Genomic DNA, 14,189 nt, shown 5'->3' with positions numbered 1-14,189 from the left:
CTCATATGTAAATGTTAGGACTAACTGTAAGAGATACGAAACCGACACGTCATCATTACATATTAGTGACTGACCAAGGGCCCAAAACGAAAACATTTTCTAAAATATAATGACATTTTTTTTGGAAATAAAGTTGATGCTAAAACAGAACAAAAGGTTGTAAATATAATGATTTTCTTTTGGAATAAACCCTATTTAATAAATCAATACGTAACCCTAAAACAAGTCACAGTTTTCACGATTTGCTGAAAATGAAAGCGTGAGTTGCTTAGAAGTCAGACATTTCCATTGTTTTTAGACCAATCAATTTGTATTTGTAGTCGTATTTTTATCTAATTTCGAAGAATTATTTGGGTTTGTAACTTATTTAAATAGGTATAATCTTTTTTTATTTTATTGACATTTTAAAATTTAGGGTAAATTACACGAATGGTTCTTATATTTTTGGGTAGACTGATCGTTTGTCCCCTATAAAGAATTTTTAACTTGTATCATCCTTAAAGTTTGTATTTGTTTCGCATTTGGTTCCTAATCCAGTTGAAATGACTCTTTTACCCTTGATGATATTTTTTTTCTTATATTTTTAAACTCTTATTTTAATTATTATATAAAATAAATTATTAATCAAACACACTTCTACATCTTCCCTTTATCCCTCCCTAACCCCCCGTGTTCCCTGCATCTCCCCATAGAATCGTTGGCGCTATCTATTCTCACCGAAATATATTATAGGAACCGTCAGAGTTTAAAAAAAAAAGTTAGGGACCAACCGTACAAACTACCCAAAACCACAGGGACCATTCGTGTAGTTTATCCTAAAATTTAAATACAGGTTTTGCTGGAGAAAAACAAATAAATGGGTCAACCCGGTATCAATACAGGGTCGATATGTTTCATTTTCATTATGTTAAAACTTAAAACTAAACACTGTAAACCAAACTTTTGCACATGGATTGATTTTGTTTAAAATATTTCAACCCATAAACCAACTCAAGGCTTCCAATCAAAATCAACTACACAAAAACAACCTCAAATTTTGCACATGGATTGCTCATAATGTGACTTGTAAATAAATTTTTGTTACCTTTAAAACTAAATGCATATAAAGCTTGCCTCTGAGTCATGCCAACTGGGTATATTCTGTAAATTTTCAACTCCTTTTCATTACCTCTTATCCCTTCGGGCCTTTCCTTCCTCCAAATGCTTTCATGTTCTGTAGACTCAAACTTCGATAAAACACCAGATTCTAACGCCTCTATCGTCAAATTCCCAGACCTGTAAAATTAAATAGTGTTTGGACATTTTTACCCCTCAAGTATATCACAATTGGGCCAACTTTAATTTTTTGGAAGAAAATATTACCTTAAGAAAATAGACTGCATCTCGAACCTCCCTCTCTCTCTTACATAAACATGATATACAGTTTCTAAGCCCCTTGTACACTTGCAAGGTCTTTTTGGGAATTTGGGGCTTTTTTCTTCTCTCTCATGGATTCTAGTTGCAACCAAAATGCATAAACGACATGAAGAATGAACTGCAGCCATATCCAGAAGGGCCTTGAAAGAATCAGAAGGGCCATCATATTTCCATCTGTAAGAATTTAGACCTTTTTATTTTGTTATCAAGAAGGTAGAAAGAAAAAAAACACAAAAAAACAAAAGAAACTTGCCTTAATGATTCATTATAGGCAGTGAGATTCTGTGAAAGCTGTTTCATGGTTTTAGCAACCAACGTAACATCTGTTAGTTTCTTAATATGTAAAACTGAATTAGGTGAAGGAGCAAAATCTTGAATGTTTGGAGCACCAACAACAACAGGAATCGTTCCTATAAAAAAAATAACTCCATGTTGCTTCAACTTCAATCAATAAGCAATAAAAAAAGAAAGGTTAAATGCAAGAAGTACTCCAAAAGACATATTATACCTGCAACAAGTGACTGGAAGAATTTTTCAGTGACATAGTCTTCCTCATTGGAGTTCTCAAAAGCTAAGCTGAATTTGTAACGCTTAAGAGTTTCAACCTTTTCCACTAAAAACACAATTAGAACAAATGGCCATGAAATGGTTTACAAATCAAATAAAGACCAAAAATTAATCTTTAAACCAAAAAACTTGACAGACTTACCATTTCCATTATGATTTCCATGACAACTACCATAAGAATCAATCTTGATATTTGACTTTTCAAGCCCTTTTAGGGCTTGTAAGCGAAAGTTGCGAGAAGCACAATTTGAAATGAATGCAGCTGCCAATGCTTTTTCGGTTTTTGGTTGAACAGGAGCCATTATATCATATTCTGCCCAAGAAAAGTAGCCAACAGGGACATCTGAGGAGAGACTCGTGGTCATAATTATGTCATATCCTGCCCTGAAACATCATGATACATTGTTACAGTTTCAATTTTTGTTAATTAAAAGTAAGAAATGAATCATGCATCTTTGTAATCCGAGTTTTTGATGGGCTTATCTCAGAGTGTTCTTACCTACCCTCGTGCCTTAGAGATCTCATTCCGAGGGAAGTAGTGAGATGACTCCATTGACAGAAGAATAGAAGCAGTCCCTTCCTCTTGATGTAACCCAAATGAAGCATCGGCTTTCTTCTTCTTCTTCCGAAGGCTAAACTTGCATCCAACTGAGCACGACTTCCAATCCTTCATGAAAGCACCTTTGGAATTATCACTCATGTCATGTCATCACAGTAAGATCGCATACTTGAATCGTACAAAAAGGAACAACAATGGAAACATGCAATCGAAGAACTATGATACATGTAATCGTTGAAACACGTAAATAAGGCTAATCACAGTAGAAATACAAACCTCCTCACGACCAGAGATAAGTACTGGTTCTTTACGAAAATCTCTAGAATAAACTACAGAGTCTTCTCTCTCCAACCACTCCTCGCAGCTCTCTCCCCCAACAGAACGCGAAACATCCACCACGTCGGCAGACAAATCTGCTACGGCGACCTCATCAACGGGATCAAGGGAGAGTGAGGAAAAAGAGGAGTTTGTGAACTGGAGGAACGAATCAGCCCAAGAGTTGACAAGGTCAGGGTTCTTAATTAAGTCGAGTCTGGCTAAGAAACCGATCTCAGCTATGAAAACTAGGGCTAAGAACAGAGGCAAGAAGTTGGTCAATTTCTTCTTTGAATTATCTGAATTATGTACGTTGGTAGATGGCGGAGAAGATGATGATGTTGAAGTGTTAGTGCTGTTACTGCTACTTGGTCCATAAGTATCTTCCTGCATGCCTCTTGATACTCTTTGATTAGGGTTTAGCGAACCCATATTCTCTTAACAATGAATCTATAAAGATTTATAGATTGGTGTTGAATCTGGGTTTAAGTAGGGGGCAATTCACCAAAATTGATGAAGTAAACAAGTTAAAACTTGGAGATCTTATGTTTGTTCGATCATGATCTGGGCATGAATTTCGATTACACTCTTTTCTTGAGGGTCACACCAATAAATTCAATCAATCATGTCCCGTATAATTGTGTAAAAATATAACTATGTTTTTTTTTTTAATGACAAAATTGCAAGAATGTCCTGTCAAAATTGCTACTTTGGATCAAATAGGTTTGGACTAGCAGTAATATAGTCCAAAAATTTTTATTTTGTTGCGATTTTGGTCTAAAACAGTCTAAAAATCTAAAAATAACGGATTTGCCATTTTTCCATTTGTTTTTTGTTTTTCTTTTTGTTATTTAATTATTTGATAACTAAAAAAAATCAAAATAATAAATAAAATAAAATCTCTCTCTCTCTTCTCTCTCTCTCTCTCTCTCTCTCTCTCATCACATCTTCGATCAGTGGCCTATCATCGTTCCACATCCATTAAACACAAATGTTGGTGACTTTTGCACCCCCTCGCTTCATCACCAATACGTTGATCACCACCGGTGGTAATCCACACAACGTCGCCAGAAAAATCGAGCATTGAGAATGGAGATGAAGCTCGAAGAAGGAAACGAAGGGTATCAACAGATCGGGGAAGGGCAAAAAAAGAAGCAGTGACAAAGATTGACTTCCAGCATCGATGTAAGGTGTTACCCAGATCTATTCGTCGTGATATTTTCTTCTGAAACCCTAAACGACGTCTAAAACCCTGGAAACTAGAAGGGTGGCGGTTGAAACCCTAATTTGTGAAGCTCCTCGAAACACCTCTGTAACAGCAACTTATGAAGAATCAGAATAGATCAGGTAGCGGAGGAATAGTGTTTGGAGGAGGTGCTTACGAACGATGCGATGGTAGGTGAAGGGATAGATGTTTGGTGGTGCTACACGACCGGAGGGAGGCGGAGAGGGGTTGCATAGGTGGTGGTGGGCAGCCTTCTTTCTTCGTCAACGAACTGAACAGTAGTATCAAATTATAAATCGAACCCCTCCCCCCTTTGATTCTCAGAATCCGTTTGACAAACACAGTCACCCAAAGTCGTACCCTCCTTCTCATTCTTCTATACTCGATGATAGCTCTCAATTTTCTACTTTCTGAATCTACGGCAACCCCTTATTTTATCTCTCTCTCTCTCTCTCTCTCTATTTCTATCTCTCTTTCTTTTTACATTTCTAGTTGTTAGGGATGGTGATAATGGAGGAATAAGGGAGGTCTTGGGTGATTGAAGGTGACATTGGGTGGTGTAGGGTTATGAGTGTGTTTGTGTATGGTTTATGAGTGTATATGTGTAACATCCCAAGATTCAGGTATAGCTATTCAATCCTCCTTCTTTTCTCTTATTGTCAAGTTTAGCCCTTTAGAGGAAATATGTGGCAAATGAGTACGTTGGGCGTACTCAGGAGTACGCTGCGCGTACTCATGCGCTTATTTTGGACGCGGAGCCGCCAAGGTATGCTGGGCGTACCCAGAGTTACGTCGGTCATACCCGGCCCATGGTGCAAAACCCTATTCTGACTTGTGCACTATTTAAAGGGGGCTAAGGCTCATTTCTCAGCCTCCATATCAGTGAGTGAAACCCTAAGAGAGAGCCTCCCATCGTTCTTAGTGAGTGTGTGAGTGTTGTTGGAGCTAATAATGCATTGGTGAGTTAGTGAAGAAGAAGTAAAGGAGCTTTTGGAGGCTAAAGCTTGAAGTGCAAGTTTGGATCTGAGATCTACAGAGAAAGGGGCTACACTTAGAGGTATAAAGTTCAAAACTTTCCTCTTCTTTTGGTTGTTGTTGCATGTGCCATTTCTAGGGTTAAAACCCCAAAGGTGGAGACTTTATGAGTGTAAGGTGCTCCATGGTCCGAGATCTGTCCCTTTTCAGTGGTATTAGTGGCTTAGATCCATAAAGTTTCCATCTTGGTTGTTGATATGAGGTCATGCTTGAGTAATAAGCCTTCTAGAGTTAGAGAATCGAATATTATGGGAGTTGGTGACTTGTTCAGCCATGCAAAGGCTTAAAGTCATCAACTTTATGGATTAAGAGACTTAGAAGTGGTCAGATCTAGAAGTTGGACATGGGTCTTAGCTGTTTAAGACCTCAAGAGCTAAAGGAATGAAGCAGGGGAGTACGTCGGGCGTAATCCCAGTACGCGCCACGTATTGGGTGGCATTCCCCGATTCTGAGAGGCAGCCGAGTACGCTCAGCGTACACATCTGGTACGCGCAGCGTAACCCGGAAAGTTGACTTTTGGTTGACTTTTAGGGTATGGTCTATAATGGGGCCTTTTGAGTTATGAGAGGGGTACAATGGTCATTTACCCTTCTGAGAGTGTCATAAGAGGACATAGTCTAGCCTTTGAGAGTTATATTAAATAGGGTATTTATTCCATGTGATTAGGCGGAGGCTAGACCAGCGTTTACCGAGTCAGAGATTTACATAGTTACCAGAGGTGAGTCTTCTCACTATACTTTACCTAGAGTGGTAAACAGAGCATGTGACAGTGTATTTCAGAGTTAGGTGCCAGTGTATTTGCATGCTATTTATGTGTTATGATTATTGTGATATGTGACATGCATGATTCAGAGTTTACAGAGTTAGGACCAGTGGGTCCATAGAGTTAGGACCTTTGGGTCTACAAAGTTAGGGCCAAAGGGCCCACAGAGAGTTAGGACTGGAGGGTCCCAATGAGACACATTGACCAGATGGTCAAACAGAGTTATAGCCTCGAGTGGCTAATATGTGTTAGAGTGGTATTTTGGGAAACTCACTAAGCATTTGTGCTTACAGTGTTATGTGTTATGTGTTTCAGGTACTAGTGACGATCGCGGGAAAGCGCCGACATGATTCGTACATACACATGGAATTTTATGTATTTCGACCTTGGCAAATGTTTTGTGGAACAGAGATATGATACGATGAAATTTTATTAATAATTGTGAATGAAAAATGTGTTTTGAAACTGTGAAAAATTGTTTTAATTTTTACGGTGTTACAATTTGTTTTGTTTTTATGTATGGTATTGTTTCTAGGATGAATTTTAGATGGATATGCAGTGGTAGAAAAAAATTTGGTGGAGATGGAGCTGACATACAGCGGTGGTAGCAGGCTGTTGTGGTGGCAAATGGTGGTCGACCGGTGGTGTGTCAGAAGATGTTCTGGAGTTTATGAAGATGTTCTTGATAGATAAATCCAAAGGAGAGAGAGAGAGAGAGAGAGAGAGAGAGAGAGAGATTTTATTTGATTTATTTATTTATTTTATTTTTTTAGTTAGAAAATAATTAAATAATAAAAAGAAAAGAAAAAAACAAATGGAAAAGGGCAAATCCGTCATTTTAAGATTTTTTAGACTGTTTTGGACCAAAACCGCAGCAAAATGAAAACTTTTGGACTATTGTTGCTAGTTCAAACTTGTTTGGCCCAAAGTAGCAATTTTGGACATACCATAAGGACCATTCTTGCAATTTTGTCTTTGTAAATTAATACAAAAGTAATTTTTTTAGAAACATTAAATATTCTTTTAAATTTTTTTTTAAATGAAATTTTTTATTTTCTAAATTATGAATAACTTACAAAACTATATATATATATATATATATATATATATATATATATATATATATATATATATATATATATATATATATATATTATAAGGATGGTGGAAAGTTGTTTTTAGAAAAAGTTTCAAGAAACAATAAATAGAAGACAAAATTTCACAATTGGTCCATGTGGTTTACATAATATCGCACTTTGAGGACTTCCTAGCAAAAAGTCACGCGACTGGTCCCTGTGGTTTGTAAAATTATATGAAAGGCCCTCCTTCCATTAAATCTAACTTTTACCCGTTAGATTTTAAGGAAAATGACTATTCTGCCCTTGTACCAATATTGCAATACACTACAAACCTCAAGGACCATTTCTGTAATTTTATAAATTTGAAATTTTATATATATATATATATATATATATATATATATATATATATATATATATATATATATATATATATATATATATATATATATATATATATATATTCAACAACATGATAAATTTTTTTTTTTTTTATCTTTTTAAGATTTTGTTTTCTATTTTTATTTTATAATTTTAGTTATGTATGATCTTTTAATGTTTTTATTTATTTTGATTCAAGTAAATAAACTTATATTCGATAAACAATATCAAAACCCTTTATTTCTTAATTATGAAATGAAACGTTAATGTTTTTTTTATTTTTTTTAAGTTTATGTTTTTACGGATTATATTTTTTTTACTTTGATATTTCATAGTTAATATCGTTAATAACTTTATGTTTGCATTTATCATTATAATTATTTCACCTTTTGTTATATATATATATATATATATATATATATATATATATATATATATATATATATATATATATATATAGTTACTTATTATTTTTTATTGTTTTTATTTATTTTGATTCAAGTAATGAAAAACAGAAAAGAAAAAAAAAACAAAAACTCAAACATCGAAGTTGTAAAATACTCTAATATATGAATACATTTTACACTTCTCATATTTTTTGGTTGTTTCCACATTTTCCTATTAATTTTGGATATTTATGGTTTTAGTAACTTTTTTTTTATTTTGATTTGTGTAAATAAAAAAGTTATGTTTATTTATTTATTTATATTTGTAAATATAACTATTTTATTTACGTGAATCAAAATAAAAAAAAAGTTACAAAAACCATAAATAACCAAAATTATTAAAAAAAAAAAAAAAAAAAAAAAAAAAAAAAAAAAAAACTCAAACACCAAAATTGTAATATACTCTACTATATCATACATTTTACATTTTTTGGAAAATGTCAAAAAAAAGTTATCAAGTTGAAGAAAAATAAAACGAAACAACAAAAAAAGGAAATAATTAAAAAAATAGTATGAAAAAATTAAAAAATAATACAAAAAAAATTTATAAACAAATACGAAAAAACTAAGAAAAGATGAAAATGTAAAATGTATTAATATTTTAGAGTATATTAGAATTTGGAGTTTGAGTTTTTGTTTTTTATTTTTCTATTTTTTTTCATTACTTGAATCAAAATAAATAAAAACAATAAAAGAATAATGAATAATTAAAATTACAAAAAAAAATAGAAAACAAAAGGTCAAATAATGATAATGATAAATGCAAACATAAAGTTGGTAACGATATTAACTTTGAAATATCAAAGTAAAAAAAATATAAACTGTAAAAACATAAACTTAAAAAAAAAAAAAAAAAAAAAAAAAAAAACATTAACGTTTCATTTCATACTTAAGAAAATTATACGAATGGTCCTTGAGGTTTGTAGTGTATTGCAATATTGGTACAAGGGCAAAATAGTTTTTTTCCTTAAAATCTAACGACTGAAAAGTTAGATTTAACGGTAGGAGGACCTTTCATGTAATTTTACAAACCACAAGGACTAGTCACGTGACTTTTTCTTAAGAAGTCCTCAAAGTGCGATATTCTGTAAACCACAGGGACTAATTGTGAAATTTTGTCTAAATAGAATTTTCATATTCAGTTTTTAACAGAATATTTAAAAATATTTGTAGTTAAAAATTATTGATTTGTAATTTCAATTTAAAAAAAATAAAAAAACATGTTTAAATGTGTATTTTTAGTTAGTTTTTCTTTCCAAATTTTATTATTTCAAATAATATAATATTTAGTTTTCATCGGCTTACATTGTTTATGGGTGGTACCTTGATTAATTTATTAAAGTCAAAACTCTTATGTTGATGTTTTGCCATAAACTTCTCAAACTCCTCGGTGACTCTTTACACATCTAGCAACCGGTTCAGTTCACTTAACTGCTTTTTTTTAAGTTGTGAGCAGGTTACATATTTCCCTGCTCAGCCTCTTTGCATGTTGGTGCCTTTTGCCTACTTCCCGAGTTTAGTAAAGGAGGGAAAAGAAAGAAAAGGAAAATATAGAGAAAAAAAGGAGGGGAGGAAAAGGAATAACTACTTTCGTGTTCCTGAGTTTAGAATAAATTTTTGTTTGTTTCATTCAATTAACTTTCTTGATATATATTAAAAGGTGAAGGGAGATGGCATGAAAAGTATGTTTTAGTATTGTTATAGGTAAGTAAAATAACAAACAAACATTTAACACTTATCATGTTATGGCTCCCTTGTAACATTTAGTTGGGTAATTAGTAGGTGAAACATGGAGAGCTCAAAGTTGAGATGATAGAAATGAATGCAAACACATTCTTATATAATACGAACTTTTAGAATATAAACTTGTCTTGTAGAAGGTAGCTAGACAAATTGCTATTATCTATCTTTATTATTATTATTCATACATCCATGTTATTTTATTATTTCACGCTAGTGTGTTTTCTCTTCATGCTCAAAGCAGTGCAACAACTTAAATGGGAGAATACCAAGATGACCTTATGGAAGAATTATTGGAGAATACTCTTTGTACTAGAATAAGAACTTATTTTTTATTTAGTGTGTCATGTTTGTACTTCTTCATATTTTGTATTTCATTGTGATAGGTTTGATGTTTGGTGTTAATATATTGTTATAGAATATTTTTGGAGATAAAATATTGTTAGTTTTAATATAAAATTGTAGCATATGAGATTATAAATGGTTAGAGTACATAGATAGTATGAGGATATAGTACTGTTAAAATAACCAAATTAAGTTGTATTCTATTTGCGAGATAGAATAAAACAAATGGGAGATAGAGTAGGTTTAAACCTATTATATCTCTAATCTAATACACCTTTGATACAATATGGAAGGTTTGTCCGTATTATATATGTTATATTTTCCATTTTCTATTTTATTTTTTTTTACAAACTTGGTCTTATTTTTTTATTTCTTCCACCATTTTTTACAATTTTTTTTAACTTCTTTAGAAATTAGTTTTACAACTTTTTTTCTTTGTATATTTTTTATAATTTTGTTTTTGATGAATTCATTTTGTAAAAAAAAATAATTAGTATTTGTTTATAACTTTCTTACGTCTTCAATTTTATATATGGTTTATCAGATTTTCCATTTTCTCGTCTTTGTTTTTATCTTTTGAAAAAAATTGTTTCACACATTAGTTTTTGTCACAAAATTAAGGTTTTTTAATTATTTGGTTAATACAAACATCTTTTATTAATTTATTTAGTAAAAAAATATTATATTAATAAACTGCCACAGCGTGCAAAAGAACCCCATTACTTAATTACACTAAAGAACATCTTGAAGCCATTAGATTGGAGCAACAAGTCAAGTTAATATATTTTTATAATATTAAATGAAATGGACATTGAATTTCTTACAGGTTCATGACATGGTCTTTGGTGTGAACATGATGGAAAACTTCATATGGTCATTCGTGGATAGTTGTAAAGAAAATGTAAGTACGTTGCTTTTATCAATAAGACAATGTAAGTATATTGCTATTATGGATAAATAAATAAAAATGTATTGGTATTACAGCTAAAAGATAAAGTACGTTGTTGATATTCTTAACAGGAGTAAATTACATATTTTTTAACAACAGTAGGCACCATACAAAGGTTTAGATGAAACTCCACATGTTTGAACATCTCTACACTTAATTTTTATAATCTTTTCTACAACTCTCTATATTTATGAAAGATGGTGATTCCAGAGATCTCGTTTCATGTGAGGACGTAAATGCAATGTCCTTTCACTTGTTTGTGCATGATATATAGCATCCTACTCTTTATTTATTTATATTGGCATTACGCATTTCCACATTGAATTAAACGCCACTAACATAAAGCAATTATTTTCTTGCTTTGTTCTTTTACTTTTTCCAAAAGATATTTTGACCACTTTTTTATTTAAAGTAAATGTTTAAATTGAGGTGAAAGATACATGAGTTAAAGTGTGCGTTCTCTTTTTATAAAGCAGAGTTTATCATTTATAATTAAAAGTATACTTCGTATTATAATACTTAAAAAAAACATTTTTTTTTCTACTTTAAGAAACCCATAGCCAAAACAAACACCAAATTAAACATACATGAAACAAGTACAACATCAAACAGAAGTACATATTGGTGCCATAACTCATCAGTAGCTAGCAGCGGCAAAGATAAGGTCTAACCATCTGATCACAACCATGAAATGTATGCTGTTTTATCATCATTAACAAGCTTCTTTACTTCACCAGGAAGATCGGTTTGGACATCCGGATATTGTTCCCCTAAAGCTAAGGAAGCCAGCTTATCAGCACATTTGTTGGCACTTCGGTCAATATTATTGATAGTTATACTGTTTTTGCGACAGAGTTTCCTGCACCTGTCGATCAAGCCCTTCATCCTTTCTTTTGGATTTTTATATGATTTTTTCTCTCCCTTGACCCAAAGGACAGCTTCATCACTGTCGCTTTCAAGAATAGCTCCTTTCAAACCAAGTTCAACCAAAAGCTCCAAGCCCTTAAGAATTCCAACGATCTCAGCTTCGAGACAATCGGTTACACCAATATAAAAATGACGAAAAGCTTTAATGCATTCGCCACAATCATCTCGGAGGATTCCTGCGTACGCACTCGGTTGCTTGACAACATCATTTTGAAGGAAGTCTTTGGTGGGACGAAATCCAGCGTCGGTGTTCATTTTGAAGACACCTGGTGGAGGAGGGAACCAAATACTAATTTTTTTGGTTGACTTAGCCTCTGAGTGCTGCTGATCCCATCTATTAGACCCCTCTTCGGTGTAGTTTGTACGGATGCGTAGATTAGGCAAGGAAGGTTCAATTCCATGAATGCTGATCCTCCTCTTTCTACTCTCCTCATCTTTTTCTTTGGTATCTGTGTCTGTGTCTGTCTCTGTTTCTGTTTCTGTATCTGTGTCTTTGTTGTTGAAAAGCATTGTAGAAATGCCCCACGCTGCAGCAACTCCAGCAGCTATAGCTACTGGGGTTGTCCCAGCCCACACTACAGCAACCCCAGCAGCTATAGCTATTGTGATTGTCCCAGCTCCAGTGGAACCTCCACCGGATTCTTGTGGTTGCTCCTCCTCATTTCTCTCAGTCCCATTTAACCTTCCTGTACTTTCAGAGGAACCCATTTTTTCTATCTTTTTTAGGGCTACAACTCACAAATGATATCTTGAAGAATCATTATGTAACAGATGAAAAGTGAGTCTAGGAATGTAAAGTTAAATTCCATTATACCATAAGATGATTAAACTAAGGTACAACATTATGGATGTCGTTAGGGAAAATGACTCTTGAGGGTAATTAACTTTTGCGTTTGTACTCATTTGGTCCCTTTTCTTTTTTTTGTATTCAATATACCATCGAACTTGTTGTTGGTGTTTACAATAGCCCTTTTGACCGGTGATAGCCGGTCAAAGGGTTATGGTGAACACAAACAACAAGTTCGATGGTATATTAAGTACAAAAAAAAAAAGGAAAGGGACCAAATGAGAATAAACGCAACAGTTGGTTACCCTCCTGATTCATTTTCCCTTTACTCATTTATAACAAATCTCACATCATCTTCTACTGATATTAATGACTTTATGAGATTCATTCTTGCTTCTTTTCAAAACATAACCTACGAAAGGACATTATTCATACATGTACAACTTTGTAATGCACTTGAATATTTATTAGGGGAATCTTGACTAAACAGGAGCATTTCATGACTACATTTACATTTCCAATCAAATAATTTATCGTATCATGGATTCTAGACAAGTCTACAAACGAGTGGAATCACAAGTGCTGTGATTTTTGAGTTTACTTAGCTTTAAGATCGAACTCATGGGATAAGATACAACATCAATATGTATAATATTATGGTGATGTGTCTACAAAAGCAGCATGATATTGTACATATTGATGTTGTATCTTACCCCATGAGTTCGATCTTAAAGCTAAGTAAACTCAAAAATCACAGCACTTGTGATTCCACTCGTTTGTAGACTTGTCTAGAATCCATGATACGATAAATCATTTGATTGCGAATGTAAATATAGTCATGAAATGCGCCTGCTTAGTCAAGATTCCCCTAATAAATATTCAAGTGCATTACAAAGTTGTACATGCATGAATAATGTCCTTTCGTGAGTTATGTTTTGAAGAGAAGCAAGAATGAATCTCATAAAGTCATTAATATCAGTAGGAGATGATGTGGGATTTGTTGTAAATAAGTAAAAGGAAAATGAATCAGGAGGGTAACCAAATGTTGCGTTTGTTCTCATTTGGTCCCTTTCCTTTTTTTTTGTACTCAATATACCATTGAACTTGTTGTTTGTGTTCACCATAACCCTTTGACCGACTATCACAGGTCAAAATCCGGTCAAAAAGGCTATGGTAAACACCAACAACAAATTCGATGGTATATTAAATACAAAAAAAAAGGGACCAAATGAGTACAAACGCAAAAGTTAATTACCCTCAAGAGTCATTTTCCCATGTCGTTATATCATGGAATAAAGATAAGTAAAAGCAAAATTAGATATTTTAGAAAAGAATTTTATAGATATTTCACAAAACACGAACATTTATACTCTTCTAAGTTCTAAAACCCCAACAATTAATTTTGACAACCTCAACTAGACAATGTCATATGTATAGAGAAAAACCGGTGTAGTGAATATTATTGAAAATCGGAGATGTTTTTCTGGGATGGTGTATTTATGGTTTTCGAAATTTATAATTTTGATCTTATACACAAAATCAGATTTTCCATATTTCAAATTTTACTCTCTGTATGTTTTGTTATATGTTTTCCTGAGAGAAAGATGTCACAGAATTGTACTAGAAATAATGACCTTCGGGCTTCGGCAAGACCA

At 32.9% G+C, this 14,189-nt stretch overlaps 1 protein-coding gene across 1 annotated transcript; it reads right to left on the bottom strand.

Annotated features, from left to right (window-relative positions):
- Window positions 1–853: 853 nt before the first annotated feature.
- On the bottom strand, window positions 854–3,503 carry LOC145054081 (glycoprotein 3-alpha-L-fucosyltransferase A-like). Its single transcript, XM_079002210.1, has 7 exons — window positions 2,819–3,503; window positions 2,487–2,650; window positions 2,126–2,367; window positions 1,925–2,029; window positions 1,670–1,826; window positions 1,363–1,590; window positions 854–1,275 (listed from the first exon to the last, which is right to left on the bottom strand). The coding sequence occupies exons 1-7, from the start codon at window positions 3,287–3,289 to the stop codon at window positions 1,014–1,016; spliced, it is 1,629 nt and encodes a 542-aa protein (XP_078858336.1). The 5' UTR covers window positions 3,290–3,503; the 3' UTR covers window positions 854–1,013.
- Between the last annotated feature and the right edge of the window lie 10,686 nt (window positions 3,504–14,189).

This window comes from Lactuca serriola, chromosome 5 (genome assembly GCF_051521515.1).
Source record: "Lactuca serriola cultivar US96UC23 chromosome 5, Lser_US96UC23_V15, whole genome shotgun sequence".
NCBI lineage: Eukaryota > Viridiplantae > Streptophyta > Magnoliopsida > Asterales > Asteraceae > Lactuca > Lactuca serriola.
The sequence above is the reverse complement of the archived record's forward strand: the minus strand, read 5'-3'. Positions and strand labels throughout refer to the sequence as shown.